Source organism: Urocitellus parryii, chromosome X (assembly GCF_045843805.1).
Source record: "Urocitellus parryii isolate mUroPar1 chromosome X, mUroPar1.hap1, whole genome shotgun sequence".
NCBI classification, from domain to species: domain Eukaryota; kingdom Metazoa; phylum Chordata; class Mammalia; order Rodentia; family Sciuridae; genus Urocitellus; species Urocitellus parryii.
In genome coordinates this window covers 30,262,741-30,282,309 of record NC_135547.1, presented here as the reverse complement: position 1 = coordinate 30,282,309, position 19,569 = coordinate 30,262,741, and the positions used below count along the sequence as shown (strand labels likewise).

Here is a 19,569-nt window from a genome sequence, read left to right as displayed (position 1 = left end):
ATGTGGTTTCTTTCTCTTGAAAGAAGAGTTTGAGGAGACTTGGTTAAGGAATAGTCCTGATTACTAATGTTATAGTAAATGGAGCTCTTTTTTAAAAAAATTAACCACAATTGAAGCCATTTTCATCAGAATAGCCTAGACTTAGAGTTATTAAATTTAAGTGATTGTGCTATTTTTCTTGGTTATTAATATGTCCAGAATCTCAGTTTCTGTGACATCCTCAGCCACCTGAGTATAATGGGGGGTGATTTTGAATGAAGGATCACAGACTCCATCCAGGCCTTTTAACCACCCAGGCTCCAGCAGAATGGACCAAACAGACCAAAAATGCTATACAATGTTCTTGGCTGTTTCTACTAATTTTTCTTTTGTTGGATCCCACGTTGGCTTCAGTAGTTACATATGTCTGGGAAACTGACACTGCAAAGTTCTGGCTTGTTCCCTGCCCTGATGCTAAGGGATAAATATAGATCTCAACCACTACAGAAATTTGGCCAGGATTCCAAGGGGTGTGTGTATGAGGGGCAGTGACTGATGGGGCCACTCCGACATGTGGTCTAGAAAAAGGCTTTTTTATGTCTAAGACCCTCTTTGGGTCAGGAAGAGGTAAAGCAGAAGCCTTGCTTCTAAAAGCAGAAGGCATAATCCACATTTTAGGGAGCTCCTGAATTGACACAAATAAGGAATATTGTAGGTGGTTTAGAGTGTGTATGGGGAGGGGGAGGGAGAGAGCAAAGGGAATCTTTCCTGACACCCTAGATCCTTTTGCATGAGATCAGCCTTATGAAAAAAGCAAGTTATTCTTGGCCATCTCCCCTCACCCCCCAACTCCCACCCAATGCCCCACCCGCTGCACACACTGATAGCCAACTCTCAATTGAGAAGAATATGACTTAAGATTTCCATTGGGCCCATTATATCTCAGGAGCTGGAGAAGAGCAAGGGGTGGAAAGACACACGAAGGGGGGGTGAGTTGCTCATCCTCGTGACCCAGAATATCTCCCCCTCCCTGTAATGATGAGCTTGCTTTTCCATAAGGGCTTTCCTTTGATTCGGGGAAGGGGCCAACCAATGAGAGAGGGGCATGTTAGATTATTTTGGGGAAGGGCTCATGCCAGGAGGGTTCACTTTTACCAGGCTCCAAGTGTCCCCAGCAACCAGTGTCTCCTGTACCAGCAGAAGCTCCAGATCTCTGACCCACTTGCTGCCTCCGCGGCGTCTTTGCCCACAGAACAGCTATGAGAAGGCAACTCCGGTCCAGAAGGGCTCCTGCCTTTCCTTACGGTTATCGCTTCAGACTTGTGAGTCGCAGGGAGCAGAATATTTTGCTGCCACTTTTTAACAGGGTGGGTTGGGGGCTATATAGGTCTTGGATTAAGGCTGCCTCTCCTTGGAATGTGCAGAAACAGTGAAGTTTAAGGAAAGGCAGGGTTTCTAGAAGGAGCAGTGAGTCTCAACCTTCCAGGGCACCCTAAATTGCTAAATGGAAGGAGGAAGCCCCTCTTCCTGTAGAACAAAGATAAGGGAAGGGGAAGATGCCAGAGAATAAGAGGGCTTTCTAAAGTTCTTTTCTTAGGAGCCTAGATTTTGAACAGACCTTTTGGAGTCTGAGAGTGGAGATTTCATTCTGATAGTGCAAAAAAAAATTAGCCAAGAGAGAAGGGAAGGAGAAGAGGAAATGAAAGGCACTGCCTACCCAGCTGTCTCAGTCCCTTTGGGTGGTAGCTTCTTAGGCCCCAGCTGCTCTTTTTCTAAAGCAGAGATTCCAAACTATAACTAAAATCATAGAATCCTTGTTAGGAGCTGAGAGGAATCCTAGATACCATTTCTCCAGAACACCATCATTATGTAAAGGAGGCTGCTGGGGCTCAGCATGGCAGAGTGACTTGCAAGTTAGTGGAGGAACCAAAGTGAGAACGAGTCTCTTCATTTCTAACCTCATACTCTTTCCACTCCCTATCCCCTGATCCACCACTACCCATTTACCACCTTGCCTGCCACTGCACCCTGCTTCACACACACACACACACCTTTGGTTTCACCATTTATCTCCAGGGTGCATTATTTTATCCAAAAGTTTCTCTGCATTTACTTTGGTCTAAATCATTAATTTACGCCCCATTTGGTGGGGGGTGGGGTGGTGGATATTCTTAAGTCTTCCTCAGAGACGATTATGATCTGAGCCGCAGGAGGAAACAAAACATAATCCATCTTTATTTGGATATGACCATTTATATAACAAGGGAATTAAGTGAAGACTGTCAACAGCCAGAAGAAGACATGACTTCTTCTAACCCCACATCAACTACTCAGGGTCCCCATTTGCTTTCTAACTACAATCTTTCTTTTGATATCCCCAAAGTCCCTTCCAGCTCTCAGAGCAGTCATGGTCTATAGGACATATCTAACCATTCTTTACTTGGCTTCTTTTTTATGTAATGCTGCTAAAGTTGTGGATAATTTCAATTACTTGGGTTTTAAGTACATCAGAGGATCTTACTCTCTATAATACTTGATCAGATTTAAAAATTATTTGATGTAGTTGTATGCTTAATTTCTCTTTTTAAATTAATCAACCACTCAAGTGTTTACAGGGTGTTACTCAATGCAGGGCACAAATTTATCCTTTGGGTCATATCCTTGGTCATGTTTATATATTTGTTTATATGTTCATATATTTAGATTGCTCAAAATGGAGCCACCCCCTGTCCTTCAGACTTCCCTTTTAGGGAAACATGATGGCTTCAGCACACACCCACTACCAAACCCCAGCACACTCACATACTCTATCACATGGGGATAGCACCACTTTAGGAAACTGAAAAAAAACAGAACCTTGTGGGTAAACATTCTCATAACCAAATGATTCTTTACCAAATTTTGTTAAATAGTTGCATGAAAGTACATTTTTACACAGGATTTAATTAATGACGAACTTTTGGGGAAGGCTCCTCTTATACAATGTGTACAATATCAAAAAGATATTTGAGGTTCCTAAAGTAAGGCTCAGATGGTATAAGATCTGTGGTGTAAGCTCTGAGAAGATTAATTCTTCCCAGGAGGGTAAGGCTTTAATGACAAGCCATTTTAATAGGATTATCATGAGAGCTCATACCTACAAATAAGATCAGGTTGAGGCCATGGCCAGCTGTCTCCTCTATAGACTAGAGGTGGAAGGCAGATGTAAGCAACAAGAAAAACAGTTGTTCTGAAAATATAAAGGGAATATAAATTCATCCATGATGAAACATTAAACATTACATTTCAAATTCTCAAAGATTCTCAGGTGTAGTAAACTCTAGGGGTTCTGATGACTACCCATTCTAGTGCACATGATTGCTGAGGTTAAGGTGACAAGCTTTGTGAGTGTATTTCCCCAGAGTCCTACATCAGGACTCTTAAGTCAGGCAGGTATCATTGATATTTAATCAATACTCACTGGGTACATAGCTGTGGGCTTCACATTGTGAATGGACAGCAAGAAGTTAGAACATATAAACCCTCCCCCTAGCTGCTCAAAATGTAGTTCGGAAGGTCAAATGTGTAATAGGTTCACACACAAGTGAAAGAGATTTAAGACCATTTATTAATCCATTCAACATTGAGTGACAGATGAAGTTTATTTTCCTAAGCCTTATATTGTGAATTCATATTACAATCAGAAATCCTTGGTCATAAGTGCCTACAATCTCTTGGGAACACAGAACCCAGGACATTATCATTCTTCATAAATCTGCTAAGCAACCTCTAGGCACTTATGCTTAATGTGATGGAGAAGAAACATCATTGTCCAGAGTATTAAGACACAGGTTCTGAGACTGTCTACTCTGTTATGAATTTGCTGTATGGCAGATCCTGTCCCCTTTCTTGGCCTCAAATGGACAAGCAAATCTTGGATGTCCCTGTCAGTTTTGATATGCTGTATGATATAGAGCTATACATTTGAACAAATTAGAGAGCAATTCAAGAGTGCTTATAATCAAGAGCTAGATAGTGCTGGGCAGACTGAATGGTGAGAGTAGAGCCTTGTCATTCTTTATCACTTATGCTGATTTTGAATGATCCAATTTGCTGAATTCCCTCACCAAAGGCAGCATTTTTAACTGAGTGCCCTCTAAGTGGCCTTTGAGGAATCAGGCAGGGAGGGGGCAGCAAGGAGCCCCTGGCCTCTAGCATTTGACATATCCAACCCCAACAGGTGCACAGTCCCTGCCAGTCTTCAGACTTGGACAGCAGAGAGAAAGGGAGGGTGGCCTCATTTTCTGCTGCTGCAGTGAGCCTTGGCAAACTCCCAAAGAGCAAAGATACAAGCTTCCAGCCTGTGGCTGGAAGGCATTTGAAACACCACTTGGTGAAGTCTGGGTTTTTCTTTTTCCTTTCTTTGTATTTTTTAAAGTTTCTTAGAACCACTTAGAGAAGATTACAATTTCATATCTTAAGTAATGGCTGCAATCAGTCAATCAACAAATACATATTGTCACTTCCTATGTGCCCAGCTTTTTGCCTAGGTTATGGGGTAGGAGTAGAACTGGGAAAGTTATCTGTTGGGGCCCTAGCTCTCAGGTTGTCTGTCTGTCTAGCTTAAGGCAGGAAGGGGTTCCAGCTAGGGCAGTAGTTAGAGAAGTAGCAAATAAATCCCCATCTCTTGTTTCTGTTGGGAAGGCAGTCCAAGGTTTGAGGAGGGGTATAGCAGTTGGCTTCTTCTCTTGATGCCTGTCCCAGGGTATTTTTAGGAACAACTTGGGATGGTGAGGTTGAGCAGCTGAAAGTGTACAGGGTGTTAGGACAAAGCAGGCAAGGACTGAGAATTTGCCATCATAGACATAAATGTCTAAGACTACTCCATTCTCCACTGTGAACTCAACTCTTTCCTGACAGGTCAAAGTTAAGCGTAAGGCCAAGGCCCCCGAGACAAAATATTGACAAGAGATGTCCTAGGGGAAGAACCGAAATGCCTAAAGCTGAGAATAAAACTTATACCTCTATGGAAAGAATACTTACTCAATATGGGTCATAGAAAGGATATTTCCTCCAAAAGAACAGAAAGAAAATCTACCTCTTGTAACAATGGATGTTTTGGGGGAAGTGGAAATTTGAAGTGTTTTCAAATATTGAGTTGTTCCCACTTATTTTTGGCTGATGGGATGTGCCATTGGAAATTTTGTTCAAAAAGGAGATTTTGTTTTGTCTCTGTTCCAGGATGATCAGGATGAAGTGAATCAGAACTACTTAGCAGATGAAGAAGAAGAAGCAGAAGAAGAGGCTCGGGTGATGATGGTGCCTGATTTGGAGGAGGAGGAAGAAGAGGAAGAGAAAGAGGAGGAGGAGGAGGAGGAAAAGGAGGAGGAAGAGGGTCAGGGTCAGCCAACAGGCAATGCCTGGTGGCGGAAATTGCAGATCATGAATGAATACCTGTGGGACCCGGAGAGAAGGATGTCTCTGGCCCGAACAGGTCAGAGTTGGAGTAAGTCCCATTTGTCCCAATGCCCCAGTCTGGTGTCCTTCGCTTTTGGTGTGGTATCCAGGACTTCTTTACCATACACTGGATGGACTTGTTTGCAAAGTTTTCTTAACATTTCACATAAAAGCACTGATACCTAAGGAAATGTCTGGACTGTGGATAGATCCAGCAAAACAAATTCCAAATAGATGAACAAACTTGATTGTGTAACTGAAATCCACTGGGCTTAATATGCAATGCAAAGAGACAGTGAAAATGAGTTGAAAAAGCATAGGATTTTTTAAAAGTCCCAGCCCTGTCATTTTCTATCCATGTGACATTGGGCTCATCATTTACCTTCTCTTAGCCTCAGTCTCCCCACTTGCCAAATGAAGCAAACAATCCCTGCCTTGTCTTTCTCACAGGATCAGCGTGTTACTCCAATAAAATGCTAAAATTGTAAAGTTTAAAGTACTATGCAGAAGACCTATTTCTAGGATATGACCCAAGTCTCTGTTAACCTGATCAAGGGCTTATTTATTTATTGGTACTGGGGATTGAACTCAGGGGCACTTGACCACTGAGCCACATCCCCAGCCCTTTTTTATATTTTATTTTGAGACAGAGTCTTGCTGAGTGGCTTAGCACCTCGCTAAATTGCTGAAGCTGGCTTTGAACTTTCAATCCTCCTGCCTCAGCCTCCAGAGCCGCTGGGATTACAGGCATGTGCCACTACGCCCAGCCTGATCAAAGGTTTATAAAGCCTTATCACTTCACCTCGTAATGTCAGAGAAGAAGAACTAAGATGCCTGTCCCTGGCCTCAGCTTGGGAGTGCTTTATTCTCCCATGGTAGACACAGGGGAATTAGATTGAACAGAATCATTACCAAAGATTAGGGCTGAGCTTCCATGCTGTTTGCTCAACAGCAGAATTTTGTTCCTTAGCTTTTCTTTTTTGTCACATGATCCCACTATTTTTACTTCACAACCTCCCCAGCACTGCTTCCTGGGGTACTACTCACTTAAACTATTATTGCTGGACCTTCTCCTCAGGAGATTTTTGCCTGTAGTAAAATTCACACTTGCTACACTCTACACAACCCAGAAGCAGAGAAGTTGCTGGTTTGGAACTCAGTTAATCCACAAGAGAAAAAAAAAAAAAAATAGAGGACGCCATGAATGAAATAAGAGTCCTCTTATTATGCCAAGGGTCTAGCTTGCTGAGGTTGGTGGCCATGCCTTCCAAAGGCCCCTGTGACTGAGAATTCTCTCTTTTGTATTTAATGTGGCTAATTCAGCGTAGTGAGGGTAAAATAGCCAGCCCTGCTTCCCGGAATTAGGAATAGCAGGTGTGCGGCTCTGAACAACACCCAGCTCCCAGTCACCCCTCCTCAGTTCCCAGCTCCACCCCTGCCCATCCCTCAAACTCAACTGGAACAAATGTACCATTATACAGACATTCCAACATTCTGGAACCTGCAGACAAATGCTGGACACTCACTGGGGCTGCAAAGGGACACAGCTGTTTCTCTCATGCCTAAAGACGACTGGAAAACAGGCCATGTGAAATGCAAGTGTGATTCTGGGAGGAGGAACCATGCTTTAACCCCTAAACAGCCAGCTGCTGGAACTTCACCAGTTGATCTAAATTGTTCCTGTGGAAGATAACCCAAGACCAATAAGTGGGGATGAGGGAAGAAGTTTCGAGTACCTAGAGAAGATATGGCAGTAGAGACGCTGCACAGTAGGCCCTAGCCAGACGCCGGGGTAGCAGGTCTAAGGGGAGCCCAGTAAATCCAGCTTCTTCTGTTAAGCTACTCGTAGGCAAAGGCAAACGGCAATATTAATGCTTAGACTATAAAGCACATGCCTTGCTGCCCTCTTTCCTGAGAACTGGATGTCCACTTGAGCATTTACTAACCCTGTTCCAGCGTGGACATCAGCATGTTCAACATATTCACCCAGCCTATTAATATACTCTGGGTTTTTCCTTTGGTAGCTGGGCAACCTGTATTCTTAGGACCTATATGTTATTTATTAGATACTGACAAGAATCATCTGAGGTAGTAATATTATTATCCCCATTTTACAGATGCAGAAACTGAGGCTTAGAGAGGGTAAGTAACATATCTAAAGTCATATAGTAACCAAGTGGCAGTGCTGGGATTCAAACACCAGAGTTCATTCTCTTGCCAGAATATCATACTATTTTCATGAATTGCAACAATGAACAAGTCCCTGAAGGGGACTCAGGACCAGATGGGCTCTTCTGAGATGGCTCCTGCTGTTGATTCATTCCGAAAATGGGGATGGGGGTGGAGGAATGGAGGAGGAAGCACAGGGTACATCCCATTAGGGTAGCCTGTGGGCAACAGCCAAGTATCACAGGCACACTGGCACTGTTGTTTCTTCTCCAGGGACTCCAACTGAATCAATGTGCTCATGTTCCAGTTCTGCTTTAGTTCATTTTATAAAACATAAAGGGTAATTTCCATTTCTAGTTTGACTACTCAGGGTTCTTCTCCCCACCCCACCCCTCTTTCTTTCTCTCACAGTTAATTTTATTTAGCTTAGGGTTCCATTTAAAAATTAAACATTTGAATTCAGTTTGGAGTATAGCAAAGTTATGTGGTTTGTTCTAGTTTCTGGTTCATGATTCAGTTGGGCCTATCATAATGATGACTGCCATTTATAGAACACTTAGTATCTGTCAGGCTCTGTACTATACTGTTTGTATGCATTATTTAATGCTAAGAACTAAGTGCTATTATTATCCTTATTTTGCAGATAAGGAAATTGAGGCCCAGAGAAGTGAGAATAGCACATCCAAGAGTACAGAGCTGGAAAGTTATATAGTCAGGTTAGGATGTAAGAAAGGCTGAATTTCAGATATTGTTAGGGATATAGATAAGGAGATAAAGTAGGTGCTAATCTTATCCTCATTTTACCTGTGGAGAACAATGGGTACAGAGAGGTTCTATAATTTGCCCAAGTTCACGGACAGCAAGTGTCAGTGATTAAATACTGTTTCCTTCTCCTCCCTTCCCCACCCTATGTTAGTTTTTTTTTTTTTTAATTTTGAAAAGCAAAGCCACTTAAACTTTGCTAAAGATGAATAAGATTTGAAATAATTAGTATAAAACCTCACTTTGCCTTGATTAGCGGCAAGTCCAATGGAAATTAATCAAAACTTTGAAATGCTGTGAAAGGAAATGCTGTTTTCATCACTTGCAAATACATATAATCACTGGAACCAAGCTGCTAGGACACTTCAGGGCATCTGCTTTAATGAATAGTGAAGAATGATTTGTACTTAGGACATCAGCTGTTGCCCAGAGGACTCTCAAGCAATTTGCCCTCTGCAGTACTTTAAACTCCACTCCCTGTAATCTTGTTTATGGTCATCATGTGCCCAGCAAGCCCTTCCATCTGGAGACACTATGAAGGTAAACTGCAGTCGGACTCCTGGCAAAATCCTCACCGGTTCCAGATTGGTAAAATCTGAATAAGCAAGGACATACAGAATCTGGGGAATTAAAAAAAAAGCCATCTCATGTTTGGGTTGGTTCTGGATCATGAGTTCAAAGTGGGGAGGCAAGGCTTGTTGGTGAGCACTGACCACTGTCATTTTTAATTGCTCTGCAGGCCTGGTTTTAGTCATTTACTTCTTCTTCTATGCCTCCCTGGCTGCTGTGATCACCCTCTGCATGTATACACTATTTTTGACCATCACTCCTTACATGCCAACCTTCACTGAGCGGATGAAGCCTCCTGGTGAGTGTGCCCAAATGCCCTATGTTGTCAGGACTCGCTGGACAGAAATCCGCTTGCACAGCATGTTCAGCCTCAATTAACTTTGGTTCTTCCCGGTAATGACTTAGAGATTCAATTATTAAGAGTAAAAGTAAAATGGTACTTGGCAAATTATGATCCTTTTCATTTTGATTGCCTGGGGGGAAATGGTTTCATGGGAATCAATACAAAAAAATTATCCAAGAATGGGTTAATATATCCAAGACCTGTTTTCATTGCCAGGAGTTATGATCAGACCCTTCGCCCATAGCCTTAACTTCAACTTCAACGTTTCTGAACCTGACACTTGGCAGCATTATGTGATTAGCTTAAATGGCTTTCTTCAGGGTAAGTAAACTCCTCTGAATAACAGAAAACTCTCTTGAAAGATGATGAGTGGGAATTCATAATTCGAAATTCACCTAACCCAGAAATTCCAGGCTTACTAACCAACCCCAGTCTATCATGGTCTTTCCTTACTTTACATTCCCCCTCAGCACCCTTCATACTATTGAAACTGCTCTAGTGTATGATATATGTTGCTTTGAGAGCACACAGGTCAATTCCGCAGCTAGACAATAAGCTCTTTGAGGCAGAAAATATGCTTTATGTTCATGAACACTAAACAGAACCTAGTTAAGTCCTAAGCATATCCAGGTGGTTAGTAGTGATTACTTATAAAAGGTGACTCAGAGTTGGGCATGGTGGCACATACCTGTAATCCCAGCAACTCATGAGGCTGAGGCGGGATGACCACAAGTTTGAGGTCAGCCTCAGCAATTTAGTGAGACCCTGTCTCAAAATTTAAAAAAAAAGTTAAAATGACTGGGGTGTAGCTCAGTGGTACAGTGCTTGCCTAGCATGTACCACTGAGCCCTGGGTTTCGTCCCAAGCACTGAAAAAAAAAAAAAATCAGGAGGGAGATAGTGAGGAGGAGTAAAGGAAAATGTTCTTTAGAGCTGGAGAATTCCTGTCTCCTATGCTTTCTCATGGTAAGAGAATTTGTTTATTGGAGATGGGCTGTCTAGAAGGGAGAAAACAAGTGTCTTTAGCAGCATTCCAAAAAGGAGTCAGAGGAATAATTTCTGGGTGGCATCACTCCAGTATTTTGATCTCAAATATTTGAAGATGCCTATCTCTATGTTATCAGACACAATTTCAGGGACAAAATAATGGCTTTGTGGGAGTTCTAACACATGGTAAAAGTTGAGGTTGTAGCAGCTTGGTTAAAGTTAAATCCAGAGAACCCAGGTTCTGTATTTACCCAACTGTCCGAGGAGCCCAATAGAGTTTGTGTTGCTGCTCCCAATCTTCATAGAAAAAAAGTTCGTCAAACTGGTTTGGTTGATCTGGTCTGGCTAAAGTGGGGGATGAGGGTGCCTAGAAGAATGTACACTGAATTAGGAGGATAACAATTTTATGTACCATGAAGTGTTATTTGAAATAAATGAATTTTGTCATTCAACTTTAACCCTGCATAATAGAGTCCACTGTCCTTGTTTTACAAATGAGTGCATTGAGACTCAGAAAGGGGAAGTAACTCGATCAAAATCTCCTAGAAGTAGAGCCAGTGATTGAACCAACATGTTTTGATGCCCTTGAAACTCAAAAGGGTTTTCCAGGGATCTGAAGCATGGGCATTGCTTGGGACTCTTAGAAAGGCCTGGTCCCACCACAGAGTTACTGAATCAGAATCTGCATTTTAACAGAATCTGCAGGTGATCTATATGTTTTTCACAACTCTACGCTGTTACCATCTGACCAGGAGTTGAAAACTTAGCTTTGTAGCAATAATGCTCAGGTGTTATTTTGGGTAAAACTGAGCTTCAGGTTCTTTACCTATAGAATGAAGGGGGCTGGGTTCTTTCTGAGTCCATATAGTTCCATTCTTAGCCACAAAAATGTTTTGGGCATCATAGCTAGCACAATATCTTCTTTTCTTTCAAAATGCTTGTGATTGCAAATATGTATATGTATTGCAAATATGTATATCGCCAGAATCTCTGCTGAGGAAACCCATTTACTAGCTGACGAGAAGCTAGTAAATGGAAAAATACCAATTGTGACCTGATGATGGAGGCAGGGAATGTTAGGATAAGTATTGGGGGTTTTGTTCCTAAGAGTAGATAATATGTCCTGCTAAAAAGGAACACATCTCTGAAATAGACATCCCAGAGTATCAGTTTCATTCTCATGAGGACTGAGATTTTGCAATAAGGGTCATGCCCATGTCACATTATTTTTAATGGAACTACCTCAAGAGAAACAATGAGCACATGATTGCAGTTTCTATTTAGAAAGTTATTATTTGAGCATAGCTCCTGTTCCTAAAAAAAAAAAAGAGCAAAACAAAGACTTGAATTTAATGTAGCATTGTCAGAGAAAAATAAAGGCATAGCCATAATTGGAATAGATTTAAAATTCCCAGTTGTCTCTTAGTAATATCAAACCCAAGTCACAACCTGTCTAGATATGGATCCAGCATTTCATTTTGAGTTTTGCCTCTGGTGGCTCATAACTGCACAATCTCCTTTGAAAAACTGTGCTACTTTGAACATGAATACATGGGGGCTTCGTCTAACAGGATTAACTTGGTTCCATCAGTTAGAACCAAATTGGAAATAATGCAGTGATTTGCAAAGCCTATTTTCCTAGTATCTGGTAGTTGAAAGAGTGAACACATAGCTCTCTTCCCTTATGTGTATTTCTTGGACACCTATTACATTCCATCCAATGCAAAGGGACACTATCCTAGGTGTCTCAGGTCTCAGGAGACAAGATCTCACCCCTTCACCTTCTCAGTGGAGACCCTATGGTTGTCACTGGTTTCTATCTTCAACCTAAGCTCTTATTTTGCAGTGCTACCTTCCCACTGTTAAAAAAGAGAAGCTGATTTATTTTCTCCTCCTCCTTCTCCTCCTCCTTCTCTTCCTCTTCTTTCATGTTCCTTCTGTTCCACAACACATAATTCTCACTCTCTTATATCAGGTACCTCTCATTGACCTTGAAAGGAGACATTTCCTAGGCTGAATTTAAGGAAATTTAACCTAGGAACTTAGCCTCCTTGTATGTGCCATGCCTTTTCACAACTCAGTCCGTCTTCCAAAATCTACCAACTATATACCCATTCTTCTCCCAGAAGTAGAGAAGCTAGCCCTTCAAGTTTACAATGTATGGAAAGAAATAGAGAAAAGTTATCATGTGGCCAACATGCGACCCTGAGATAGATATCCAGAAATTCTAAGCAAATGAGAAACAAAGGGAGCAGGCAATCAAGTGGGCTGAGGTGGCTAGCCAGGAAGCCACACATCCCACCTGCCCAGGGATAGTGCTGATGAAGGCCTTTGGGCAGCTCATGGCAGGTCAGAAGAATTACAGTAGACTTGGGTTTTCAGAGGGGGATAAGCAAGGTAGAGAAAAGAAATTAGGGAGAGAGGACTAAAAGCATGGCCTTTCCTTGTAGCACTTGTCTAACACCACCCTTTGCCACCCACATGTGCTTTAGGTTATAATGACAGTCTTCAAGAGGAAATGAATGTAGATTGTCCTCCAGGGCAGTACTTCATTCAAGATGGCGATGAGGATGAGGACAAGAAGGCCTGCCAATTTAAGCGCTCCTTCCTAAAGAACTGCTCTGGTCTGGAGGACCCTACTTTTGGATATTCTACTGGACAGCCTTGCATCCTCCTAAAGATGAACCGGGTATATTAACCCCTGATATCTGTTGTTGATAAGTGAATGAGCTGTGTAGAAGGGCTCTGAACACTATTTGTTTTGGGCTCTGGTCTTTACTTAAGCACTGCAAGTCTGGCCATTCTTTTTTTTTTTTATTGGTTGTTCAAAACATTACAAAGCTCTTGACATATCATATTTCATACATTAGAACAGAGCAGGGAGGAAAAGCAGGAAGAAAAGATTAACATTAAACAGATACATGAGGTGGGAGGGAAAGGGAGAGAAAAGGGAAATTGCATGGAAATGGAGGGAGACCCTCATTGTTATACAAAATTACATATAAGAGGTTGTGAGGGGAATGGGAAAATAAACAAAGTCTGGCCATTCTTATCAACAGCATCAGAAATGCAACCAAACAGTCGAAGCTATCAGTTCCTTTCTCTCCCTGAACAGTTCCTATTGCCACATCTCAAACCCACTCTTAAACCTGCCCCATTGATGGCCTCTGTCAAGAATAGAGTCCTGAGATGTTTGGAACAGAGGATTGAAATGGGGGTGTGGCGGGGATGGTTCTTGTATCATTGAAAAAAATGCATTTTCCCGTTCTCTTGTCATACCCTAGATGTGGCAGAACCTTACCCAGCACACTCCTTTTGGAACCAGAAAGTTCTTTACATCTTTATGGTTATCTGCAATTTTCCCTCAGGCACAAATACAACATGGAGTCAGCTGGGCTGATCCACTCTGAAGATGTTCAGCCTTTTCCACTATTCATGACATATCTGACGGGGCAAAGTAGATGTAGTTTATGCCAGAGGAAAGATAACTCAATGGGGGTTTAGAAAAGCCTCATTTTTTACTGTTAAATCTGTTTTTTAAAACTACTATTTTCTGTTGTTGTTTGTTTTTGTTTATTTGGTTTTGCTAGATTGTAGGCTTTCGTCCTGAGCTTGGAGATCCCGTGAAAGTTTCCTGCAAGGTTCAGGTAAAGTGTCCTTTTGAGTAAGCATTGTTAGCACATCTATTTCATCCAAAAAAGTAGTTGAGCCCTTCCATGCACTTACACAGGGATAGTGCATGTTAGGGAAAGTGTTCATATTTTTCATAACTATACCTCTATTAGTGTCTTCAGGTCTTCCTTTTTCTGGAAAGCATTCAAAGCATGTGTGTGCAGTGCATATGTGTCTGTAAGAGAGAGTCGGTGTGTCATGATTTATACCTGTGAAAGCCAAAGACTGAACCTCAGCTAGGAGCCACAGCAGGGAACAATAATGTGCCAAGTCATTAATTGGAATTCTGTTTACACTTTTGCTTTTAGCTCTAATTACTTGTTTCTTTGAACTAAACAAACAGCTTTCATTAGAGTCATTAGTCCCTGATTTTAAAACTGAATTTCACATTTTGCAGCAATGACCAGTGGCACTGGGTGTTGCAATAACAAATGACTACAAGGGAAGTATAAACAGAACTTCATTAATATGCTAATTAACTGGACCATTAACTCCTATCTCATCTGCACCAATTAGCTCCTTTGTAAGAAAAAGCCCTAGATCTTGGATTTGCTTCTTAAACTGGTAGTAGCTTCCTCCTGTAAAGTGACATCAACTGCTCTCCCAGCCTTGGACAGTTGTCTGGCAAATATGAGTGGCCAGGTAATCCCATTCTCAGTACTAGAAGTAAAACTCAAAACTCCACTCTTCATGGTGGCAGGTGAGAAAACAGCAAAAGACAGTATTTATCCAGCCAATATCCCACATTTGGCAAGCATGTATTGATTGCCAAATGCAGTATTTCACTAGGTGCTGGGTACTGAAATCCAGACAATGAAGTATCACAGGTACAATGAAAAGTACAGTGGGGACATTTAAGAGAGGAAGGTCAGTTCCAGGTGGGAGGTGGTATTGCTGAAGATGAGCTTCGAAAGGTCAGGCAGTATTTGCCTGGTGAACAAAGTAGGAAGGACATTCATTCTGTTCAAATGTATGCACGTGTGTGTAAATAGTTACACATGTGAGGTGTTACTACCAACTAGTGGAATTGATTCCACAGGCGATTCATGAAAAATAAATTTTACTGCTTTTAGAAGAATATATAAGTAAATCATAAAGACCAATGCAGACTTAAATTAGCATTCTTTTTTTCTGTGCTGAAGATGGAGCCCAGGACCTTGAGCACACTAGGCAAGTGCTTTCCACTGAGATAAACTCCAGCCCTTAAACCAGCTTATTAATTGAACCAAGTTCCCAAATGGAAGTTGTTCATTTGTTTTTAGCTTACATCAAACCTTGCTAAGAACTATATTTTTAAAAAAAGAAATATTAAGAGTCTCTATACATTCTATAACAATCAATACTGGTCAAATCCACATCCACTTGTGGAAATCGAGCAGGATGAAGTAATGACTAGAATAAATTATGAAGACCTCAGTTTATACCAAGGATAATTATAGTATGCTGGAAGAAGTAATCATATGACCCTAGTGAGTAATTCACTAGTAGTGATGCGCTATTTGTTCATATTATCCCCCAGACCTCTGCTATTTAGGGTAAGCCTAATGTATAGGCAGATGGGCAGCCCCCTACCTGACATGTTATGATAAGAGTAGCCCTGTTTAATTATTTCCATTACCTACTTCTCTCTACTTCCATCCTCCTGACTCTACCTCCTATAATTAAGCACTACAGAGAATGTGATCAGAGACATAAGGTTAGATAAGCCAAATGAAGGCTGTGTGCCTATGCATTGGGTTTCTGTGTTCTCTGATCTGATTCCAAGAACCAAGAATCATAGAACCAAGCTTGCAATGTACAAGTTGTGGAGTAAGATTTAATAAATGTGTTCCAATTTATAACTTCCTCAGCTCCAAAGTCAAGACTGGTTGCCAAGCCCAGTGTGACTCTTTTTTTTTTTTTTCCAGTGTGACTCTTTAGAGAAGGGATAGAGTGGTAGACTTTCTTTCCAGAGCAGCATCAGGTACTAAGAGCCTTTGAAACCTTTTTGTTTGAGTCCTCTAAAAGCAAGAACAGAGCCACATGGAGTGCCTTCAGCCTCCTCATCCCAGGCCTTCTGTTCAATATTCTTTGAACTTGAAAAGCCAAGGGAAGCCATTCTCTGGAAATGGTCCTCTGTGGATAGGTCAGGAGAGACCTCTGCCCCATTCTTTTGCAATCTTTCTGGGACACTTGATTATGGGTCACACAGTAATTTCACCTGGGACATAAATCCCTTTGGCCCAGACTCCAATCCACTTTATAATCTAGCATCCCATGTATACCTGCTTTTGCTTACAGAGAGGTGATGAAAATGACATCAGATCCATCAATTACTACCCAGAGTCGGCTTCTTTTGACCTTCGCTACTACCCTTACTACGGCAAACTGACTCACGTAAGTAAGCTGTATCCCTTTCCTTCTTTGTGGTCAAAAAGGGCTCAGATACAAAGGAAGAGCTGTCTGGGATTTATTAGAATTAGGGAGCAACAGGTAGTAACAGACTGGTGAATAGCTGAGGTCCATAACCAGGAACTCCCTCTACAAGTTCATATCACAAATACATGACATTCCATATCTGAAAAAAAAACTCATATATTGTGTAGTGTAACCACTTCAGATTTCAGATGGGAAAATTGGGGTTCAGAGAGAGGAAGTGACTTGCCTAAGGTTACACAGCTAATTAGTGACAGAGCCAGGAGCAGACAAATTAAGACACCATTGTGCTTAATCATGCCCAAATAACCACACTTCTTTGTTTCTCCCATTTGAAGCCTTGGGGGCAGAGATGGCTTCATCTCCAGCACAGGGACTTGATGGATATTAGTTATGGTCTGATTCATGGTCTGATACCCAGAAAATCAAATCATTCGAGTCAAGAATTGGTTTTCCCCAGAGGACAATCAGACACCTGACAGTGACTTATGAGAGAAATGTGTAATTTCCCCACACTTTCCTAAGGCAGGGAAAGCATGTCAGTTGTAGCCATTTGTGACTTGGCATCATGAGATTTACTCAGTACCCATCCTGTACTAAATATCTGATCATTCCCCTTCTACTAACTCCCCCCACTTAAAATTAATTGTTCTTTCCCTTACAGGTTAACTACACCTCCCCACTGGTAGCAATGCACTTTACAGACGTGGTGAAGAACCAAGAGGTGCCTGTGCAGTGCCAACTGAAGGGCAAAGGCATCATAAATGATGTCATTAATGATCGTTTTGTGGGTAGGGTAATCTTTACCCTGAACATAGAAACCTAAGAACTCCAGGGGGCCACTCCCACCAGTTCTATTCCTGTTTTATTTCATGTTATTCCTGGTAGCACCTGAATTCTTATTCTTCAGTTAGGACACAGCCAGATGGATGCCTAAGATAGCAGGTCATCTTTCCTTGCCTTTGATATATGTATGAAGTGATATTGTGGGAGCTATTTGATTTTTTAAAGGTAGTCTCTCCTGATGACAAATAGAGCATATTAATTTGCTTTCCCTCCACCTAATACAAAACTCATTCTTGCTGTTAGAAACCTCACTGTAGTGTAAACATAGTATCTGATAAATTCCTAGTAGCCATGTTCAGGAGAATGTCTACAATGCTTATAAATTCATCATGTTTCCCAAAATTCAGTTGGTTTTAAAGGTGAGATCCCCTCCCCCCACCAGGCTGATAATCTAATTTGCTCTCTTTTTTATATGCCTGGCAAAGTTTTAACTTGGGAATCACCACTTAGACCAACCCAAATTACACCTAGGGCCACTATATCTATAGAACTCCGTATCCAGGGGTGCATGAGAAACTGACTCTCACAGGCAACTAAATACTGATTCAAAACTAGGTTATCTTCAACTGGGATAGAAAGCAGTAATAACTGGATATTGTTCTGGGATCGAGAAGACCTTTTGTGGGACTTTTTTTGGGAGGTGGGACCCACTGCAATTGGGGAGAACACTTAGCATATGGATGCAATTGGTGGTTGATTCCATGCTCTATGGTATAATTGTCCAAAGGCATACATTCCTGAAAATATGTTTGGCTGAGCTCCAGGCAGAGGAGAAAACATGGAATATCTCCATCAACTAATTCTTCTTGGGCTATTTGCTTGACAGTAGTAAGATATTCTTTGAGACCATCAAGGATGGGTTTGTTGATTCCCAACTACAGCCCTGGGAATTGAAATCAGCTCTGGGAATTGACATACATGGCAAGACAGAAAGATCCTGTCAGGCCACCCTGAAGCCAAGGCTCATTAGCCAGTTTTAGGTTTACTTTTAAAATGACATGAGGCAGATGTTCATCCATGTTGTGGATGAGCCAATTCCCTTGTCTTATCTTTGGCCATGTGACCATTCCATTGCTGCTTAACACCTCCACCAGGGGGAGAGCTGGGACAAAGAGAGAAGGCAGGGGAAAATATCATTAGTGTCTCAGGGTCCAAAGCAAGCTTAAATGCCACTTAGAAGCATCCAGCATGTGAATCTCCTCTACAATGTTTACTTTCTCCCAAAACAGGGAACTGGCAGTCTGGTAGTGAAGACAAGCAAGTAGAAAATGAATTATGAGACAGTGTAACAAGAGTTATAAAATGAGTATGTGGAAATGTTATGGGGAACATGAGGAAAAAGAACTATCTCCAGGTGAGAAGTAGAAGGAAGTTTCACATGCAAAGCCACAATCATGAAAAGACCATCTCATGTTTTTTTTTTTTTTTATGTATTTTTCTGTTTTCGGTGGACACAACATCTTTTTTTTATTTTTATTTTTATTTTTTTTAAAGAGAGAGAATTTTTTTAATATTTATCTTTTAGTTTTTCGGCGGACACAACATCTTTATTGGTATGTGGTGCTGAGGATCGAACCCGGGCCGCACGCATGCCAGGCGAGCACGCTACCGCTTGAGCCACATCCCCAGCCCCCATCTCATGTTTTGGTCACTGTAAATTGGACTATAAAGAGATCAGAAGGAAATGGCAGGGAGTGGCAGGAGATTGAGCTAGAGAGGTGTTCAGAGACTTTGAATATTATTCAGTAGGTGTAAAATAGTCTTTAAAGCATTTTTATCAGGAAAGCTCCATGATCACATTTGCAATTTAGGAAGAGCACTTGGGTAATCACAACATAAAGGGTAGATTGGAGCAGGACCCATTCAGGGAATGGGGAGAAGGAACAAAAAATGACCCCAAGTTTCTGAGCTTGGCTAAAACCAGTGAGACGGTGATGTTGTTGATCAAGACTGAGTATAAGAGAGAAGCAGGTTTAGAGAGGAAGTTGTTGAGATCAGTTTTGGACATTTTAGGTTTGTGGTTTCTCTTGGTCAGACATTGATGTGGAGATACAAACACATGTAAAGTTGGAGAGAAGGAAAGTTGAGAACAAAAACAACATTTGGTTAAGTGAACTCACTTAAGAAATCCTAAGCTATTTAATCTTAGGAATTTGAGCCAGTTATGTAAACATACTACACCAATTTCATCCCTAACATAGTGATTTCTCTTGGCTTTGCGGCAGAAAGGACTGCTATTGCTCTTCAGAATCTCCTTCCCAGACACTTTCCAAGTTTTATTAACAGAGTAGAGGAGGACTGACCACTATTAACAAGTGATACAAGACATACACAACAACAGATATATAGAGGAAAAAAAAAAACCCAAACCAGGAAACTATCTCCTCTCAA

The 19,569-nt window shown here is 41.5% G+C and overlaps 1 protein-coding gene across 3 annotated transcripts; it reads left to right on the top strand.

The window, feature by feature from the left end:
* The first annotated feature begins 1,149 nt into the window (after positions 1 to 1,149).
* Positions 1,150 to 19,569, top strand: Atp1b4 (ATPase Na+/K+ transporting family member beta 4). Of its 3 annotated transcripts, none has more exons than XM_026379561.2 (8): positions 1,150 to 1,301; positions 5,200 to 5,452; positions 9,086 to 9,214; positions 9,476 to 9,580; positions 12,738 to 12,934; positions 13,836 to 13,892; positions 16,198 to 16,293; positions 16,997 to 19,569. In XM_026379561.2, the coding sequence occupies exons 1-8, from the start codon at positions 1,239 to 1,241 to the stop codon at positions 17,156 to 17,158; spliced, it is 1,062 nt and encodes a 353-aa protein (XP_026235346.1). In that variant the 5' UTR covers positions 1,150 to 1,238; the 3' UTR covers positions 17,159 to 19,569. The 3 variants fall into 3 exon arrangements, with proteins under 3 accessions (XP_026235346.1, XP_026235347.1, XP_026235345.1); XM_026379562.2 differs by having other exon boundaries at positions 5,200 to 5,464; positions 12,786 to 12,934; XM_026379560.2 differs by having other exon boundaries at positions 5,200 to 5,464.